The 6,395-nt window shown below is 43.6% G+C and overlaps 1 protein-coding gene across 3 annotated transcripts; it reads right to left on the minus strand.

Moving 5' to 3' along the window:
* Positions 1-221: 221 nt before the first annotated feature.
* On the minus strand, positions 222-6,395 carry LOC132473142 (transcription factor COE3-like). 3 transcript variants are annotated; one of them, XM_060073130.1, is made up of 5 exons: positions 6,240-6,395; positions 5,572-5,743; positions 4,819-5,001; positions 3,934-4,101; positions 222-2,358 (listed from the first exon to the last, which is right to left on the minus strand). In XM_060073130.1, the coding sequence occupies exons 1-5, from the start codon at positions 6,255-6,257 to the stop codon at positions 2,327-2,329; spliced, it is 573 nt and encodes a 190-aa protein (XP_059929113.1). In that variant the 5' UTR covers positions 6,258-6,395; the 3' UTR covers positions 222-2,326. The 3 variants fall into 3 exon arrangements, with proteins under 3 accessions (XP_059929113.1, XP_059929114.1, XP_059929112.1); XM_060073131.1 differs by having other exon boundaries at positions 4,012-4,101; positions 5,560-5,743; XM_060073129.1 differs by having other exon boundaries at positions 5,560-5,743.

Raw genomic sequence — 6,395 nt, forward strand, 5'->3', positions numbered from 1 at the left:
AACCTTGCTCTTTCGATGCATCGATTCTTTATTAACGAGGTGGCTTAATGTGGCGAAATGAGGGGGATTTGAATGAGGCAGGGGGTTGCTTTGAATAAAATAAATTAAAAAGCGTGCGCCATTTATGAGACACTACAATGGATGTTGGGGAAAAACGCCACAAGTGAAGTGTGTGCTGAGAGTAAATGTATGGAAATAGTTGTTTCAAAGAAAATAAGGAGTAAGAGAAATCTCAACTTTTAATGGGTATTACACGTCCGTTAGGTTGCAGTAACAGTAATGTGGTAAAGTCTAAACACTACTACCGTTAGACAAATCACTGGCTAATCCTTCTTCGTCGTCCGTGTCGTGATTCAGGCTTTGCTTTCTCTTTTGTTGCCAGTTTTTCAGCCAGCAAGAATTCCACATTCGAGAGGAACTAGTGTGTGTGTTGTTGTTTTTTACTGAAAACTTTTAATAAAACATCACTTATTCATTTCTGGGTTTCATTCCAAACTGTGGCATTTTTTGACGTTTTCTTTCCCTGTAAACACATGTTAAGCTATTGTGGCAGAGTCATACTTGGTGAGTAAAAATGGCCTCCATACAAGTCTACAAAAACAGAAAGATTTTACAACCACAGATGGGAGTGAGTTCATGTTCCCCTCCAAGGTTGTTTCCCTCATGCACATTAGTCTATTGGATCTTAACAACTATCATATGGGTCACAAACAATTTATTTGACAATACAACCAACAAAGTTTTTTTTCTCCAAAATGGCCTGTATAGATAATTTAAAATCAATATAAAAATAAACAATGAAGTTTGACTTCCCCCCCACCCCTTTTTTTTCAAAATTGGACAGAGAGTCTTGACAGAGTGAAACAAGTAGTTTTTTCGAGGATACACGTGAAATATATGGACATTGCAGTTCATCAAATACAAAAAAGGGAAAACAAAACGAAATGAAGGCAACAGTTCTTGGCTGGAGTATCTGTGCTGCATCACTATACCAAGGGCATGACGATTAATACATACATAATGAAAAGCAATATACAAAATTTCGGAGATAAATACATTATTTATAGTTGATATGTTACAAAATTTCCCTCAGTGAGCGCAAGTGTGTATTGGAACGCAAAGATGACGATGAGCTACCATAAACCTACAATCTGAAATGGATTTCAATTTTACGTTTTTTCAAAGTTTTGTCGATTTCTAAAAGAACATGGAAAAAGGACAGATGTATAAATATTTAGCACAAGTTTGGCAATATCACAATAGTCTACAATTTTTATAACCACATAGAAAACACATACGGGATTTTGGAGCGAGGAGGAGGAGGAAGAGGAGGAGGCTGCGACCTCTGTCAACAAGAAACTTCACAGTAGCCTAGGAATGCATTAATATACAGTGCTAGCAAAAAAGTGGAAAACATGACAAAACACACTTGCTTAAAAGGAAGCTCTAGACGTAGAAGTACATCGGTTTTATCAACACAGCAAAGTGTTTTATACACATCAGTGTGCTTTGTTGACTCAAAGAGATTTTTTTTTCATTTGTATTTTGTTTGTTTTTCTTTTTTTTTCTTTTTTTTTTGAAGATGAGTTCTAGCTACAATAAATTACAAAATTTAATTTAAAATGCAGGAATGAAACATGATACAAACTTACCCGCCCAGCTTCCCTACCCCTTAACGTGTATTTGTTGTAATTTGTGATCGGTTTTTCTACATTATATATTCCATATATTTTTCCAGTTGAAATTCAAACTTGGCCCTTGGTTATTTTTCTCACACATAAAAATACAAAAAAATCACATTATAAAGACACACAACTGTGAATCTATTCAAAGAGAGTTGAAACATAAAACAATTTCTGAGGCAAATAAGTTCAAACGTACTGTACAATACATCAGTTATTTTTTTTTTTACTATACAACCGAATGGTGAGTCCACAGAGTATCTTCCAGTACTGAATGAATGGCTGAATTGATCTCTAGCCGTAGCCAAGGTCAAACCTCAACCACCAGGTATATAAAATAAACACTTGTCTCGTGTCCTCTTCACTGTTGATCAAATAAAGACAAAAAAAAGAAAGACAAAAAAATTCCCTCAGACAAAAAAAATATCCATAGTGAGAAATCCTTCCGTGTTTTAAGTCCAAGTCCTTAAAAAAAAAAAACGTTTTGTTTTTTTCCTTTTCTTCTTCCTTCATGTTAAAAAGACAATATGCTGCTTACTATACAATGCACCAGCATTGCTGCTGGGTGCTACAAGGGACAGTCCAGGGAAGTGGTAGTGAGTCGATTGGTGCTTGAGATTTTTTTTTTCTAAAAGTGCATTTATTTACATAGGGGGCACAACCAGGCCGGACATAGCTGCAAAGAGAGAAAAGGAGACGTTAGCATGGAACAGTAAACACCACAATGGCTATTTAAGAGAAATTATTGAACAAATAGATCTTTAATTCTGTGTCTGTGTGTGCAAGTGTGTGTGCATATGTTTGCATGTGTGTGTGTGTGTGTTCATGTGTGTGTGTGCATGCATGTGTGTCCGTCCGTGCATGTGTGTGCATGAGCGCGCATGATTATGTTTTTTTTTTTTCACAAATCCGAGAGCATCTGGGAGTGCACGAGAGCATGAATGTGCGCTTTAATGTGCCTGTTTGCATATGTGCCTCTGAGTGTTTGCCATGTTGGCCAGGGCCTGAGAGAGAGCGACGCTCAGCTCCTCTCCTCCCCGGAACCAGAGTCTGAAACCCTCCCGCTCAGGCTGACATTTCAGCCCCCAGCACGCCCGTATTGCTATGTGTGATATTTCTCCTGTCGCCGCGGTAATGGCAAACAGTGGCCCCCAGACTCCCCGGGGGACGAGGGAGGGGGGGGGCCCCGACGGTGAAGGTAGAGCAACAACACGGTGACTTCCCACAATGCATCTGCGCCGCGGTACTAGACACTCCTCAGTCTTGTCTCCCCCCCTTTATCCGCCTCTTCCTCTCCTTCCTCAACTCTGTCTACTCCTTTACGACAAATTGGCCCAACGTTTTCTCCCCCCTAAACCCCCCTCCCCCCCATGTTCCCTTGCGCGTTTTTCCCTAAGTCGTCTCTCTGTGTCGTTATCCGGGAGAGATTAGACGCGATCAAAGGTAGTTTCCGCCTAGACCATCTGCTTAGGATGTCATTAGCGACTGTACCTCACTCCCCGAGTTTATGGATTCAGTATTTTCACACGTTTTAACAATTAGGCAACTAGTGAAGTGCAGGGATGATATATGATTATACCGCGCTCAGTATATTTGTAGAGTCATGCTTGAAATGCTTTTAAGTTTGCCAGCGCAGATGATGGCAATGCATTGCTCATTAATTTCTGCACAACATGTATTAATAAGTATGAACGTGTTGCGAGATGAACTTTAATTTCCCACTTCATTAAGCCCAATGTTATTAATCTTGGGGCACACACTACGGCTAAGCTTGTTTTCAAAGCAATCATGTTGGTCATGACACACGCGCAAAACCTAATAAACATAATTACTAAAACAATCCGGGGGAAGGTGTTTCGCGGCGACCCCCAAAGAAGGAGACGATCATTTCAAGGAAAGGGCAACGAGGTTGTGTGTGCGTTTCACGCTCCACGCGGTATTGTGTGTGTGTGTGTGTGTGTGCGCGCGTTTTTGGCGTGCCTGTTTGTAGTCCCCAGGAAATGGGATTCCATCGCACGTCTGCACACACGCGCACGCATGTCTGTACATGTAAATACACGTGTGAATCATGCTGTTACAGAGGGGGGTGTATTTGTCAGTGTGCATTTGTCAGTGTGTATCCGTGTGTGTGTGTGTGTGTTTGTGTCTTGTGCGTGCGTGTGTGCATATACATGTAGGGTGTGGAAAGTGACAGTGAGAGTGTAAATTGCCCTGTCAAAAATGCATATATTTGTAATGATTAGTCCCTCACCGAACCGGACTGAGGCCTGAGCTGCGGTGTCTGACCAGTAGTCCGTAGGGAAAGGATGGGGGGGTGAGGGATGCTCACCTTGCAGTCCGTTGCCGTTGGCACTGGTGCAGGAGGGGGGGGGGGATGCCTGAGGTCGGACCACAGGAGCGAAGGCGCTCTTTTGTTTAACTGCAGAGAGGACAGGGGAGGCAGAGAGAGAGAGAGAGAGAGAGAGAGAGAGAGGGGAAGAGGGGAGGGAGAGAGTTGTACAAAGCAAGAGAGGCCGGTTAAGGTTAGGCTGGGATGGCTACGAGAGCCGCAGGGAGGGGAGCTGGGGGGTGGGATATGATCAGTACAACGCATCGCATAACACAAAGCCCTTACCTTCCACACCGGGGTGCAGCACATGCACATGTTGTGGTGGTATATTAACATTGCATGATACAACCAAACCTTGTATTTGATAGGCTGAAGTCTAAACTTAGGCAGAATGCACGCAAACAACATCAATGCATCATCATCAAAGCATCACATAATTCAGAACCATGTGAGACATTTTCGAACAAAGCTCAAGATTATTATTTTATTCTATGTCTGGAAATGAAATTAGATGCAGCACTGCTACCGCTAGCTAGCTCTATATTAGCGCTAGCTATCCCATTGCTTCTTCTAGTTAGCTCATTGCTACCATGAAAGCGCTCTGTGCTACTTAACAGCCGGCTAGTGCACTGCTACTGCCAGACAGCAGCTCCGAATGTCTGCTTGTCTTGTAGGGAATCAGTGGCGGCTAACGCACTACTGCTACAGCTGGCACTAGCTAGCGGTTTAGCAGCTGCAAGGCAAAGGGAGCGGTGGGTGTGGGGGTGGGGGTGGGGGGGAGGTGTTTTGCTAACAAGCCCTACTCACTTCCATACGGGGAGTTGGCGGAGGAGCCATTGAGGAAGCCCGGGGAGCTGGGGACCCCGAGGTTCATGCCAGCGTTGCCGTAGCCGTTCATGCTGTTGCTGACGGTGTTGTAGCTGGACTGCTGCGGGGTGGTGCTGGAGATGTACCCTCGGGGGGACACGCTGCTGGTGTTCCGGCTGTAGCCTACAGGACACAGACAACAGCGTTATATGTATTTGTATGTATAGAACACACGGTGACATTGGAGGCAGGGTCATTAATTCGTTTTTTGTGTTGAGGAAAAGTTGAAATTATAGTGAAGTAACTATTATGCACTTGACAACCACTAATCCTGAAATGAATAAATCGAGTAAATACTGGGTTCAAACCCCGATGTCCACTGTCTACCTGTAGTCATCCTTGAGCGAGTAGCACTAGCCTCTACCTGCTCCTTGATGTCGTGTCATATTTCACTGTTCATCGCTTTGAATTAAAGCATCTGTTCATCATTCTGGATCCAGCCTTACCCTCCAAAGAACCAAGAGCGTCCAGAGCTAAGCGCTGTGATGGAAGTCAATTGCACTTTTTCTAAACCATTTATAAGATTTAGTCAACTCCACATCCAGCCTCATCTTGGATGAACACACTAATGTAAGCAATGTGTGCTTTTACTGTGAAAGCAACAGCAGATCTGTTGTGTATGGTGCTACCGGTTGATGCACTTCAGAGTGAGAGGTGTGTGCATTGCGTTGGTATCCGTACGTCCGTGCCCACCTTGGTCGTTGCCCTGGGCCTCGGACACGTTGACGGCCAGCTGGCTGCTGAAGGAGTTCACTCCCATCATGCCGTGGGAGGCAGTGTTGGCGAGCGACGGGATCTGGTTGTGGTTGCGGGGAACGCTGTAGAGCGCCTCGGCGATGTCGGCCGCCCTCTTCAGGATGATCTCCTGGGGGAGGACACGGACAAAAGGGATGTGAGGAAGAGGGTAGGTACGCTCTGTGTGGATCCGTCTACCGCTGAGGTCCCGACCAGCCTTTGATGATGCAGGGTTCACATAGGGTGCAATCCTGGATGTATAGTGTATGTATTTATTTATATATATATATATATATATATATATATATATGCTGTTTTATGCATGTATATTTTTAGACTGTGAGACAAATTATCTGTGGATGCATACAGTATGAGAGGAAGACAAATCGATCTAGTTCTCTGTAAAGTTAGAGATGTTTCCAATGTTTGCATACTATTTTTCTTTTTAACTCAAGTGACATTTGGGAGTTTAGATGTTGAGCAGTTTGTGAGACGGAACTTGGTAATGTGGTTAACTACAGCAATTAAGTGTATGTGTGTGTGTGTGTGTGTGAGTGCGTGCGTGCATGTGTTAGTCCACGTGTGTGTGTGTGTGTGTGTGTGTGTGTGTGTGTGTGTGTGCATACCTGGTTGTTGTGAGGCATTCCATAGAGGGCTTCAACAAGGTCAGCTGCTCTCTTCAGCAAGACCTCCTGATAGAGGAAACAAACAACAACAAAAGAACACTCACGTTAATAACAGTTGAACAACAACATGTGTTAACATTTATAATTTTAACAGCA

This window comes from Gadus macrocephalus, chromosome 15 (assembly GCF_031168955.1).
Source record: "Gadus macrocephalus chromosome 15, ASM3116895v1".
Lineage (NCBI taxonomy): Eukaryota > Metazoa > Chordata > Actinopteri > Gadiformes > Gadidae > Gadus > Gadus macrocephalus.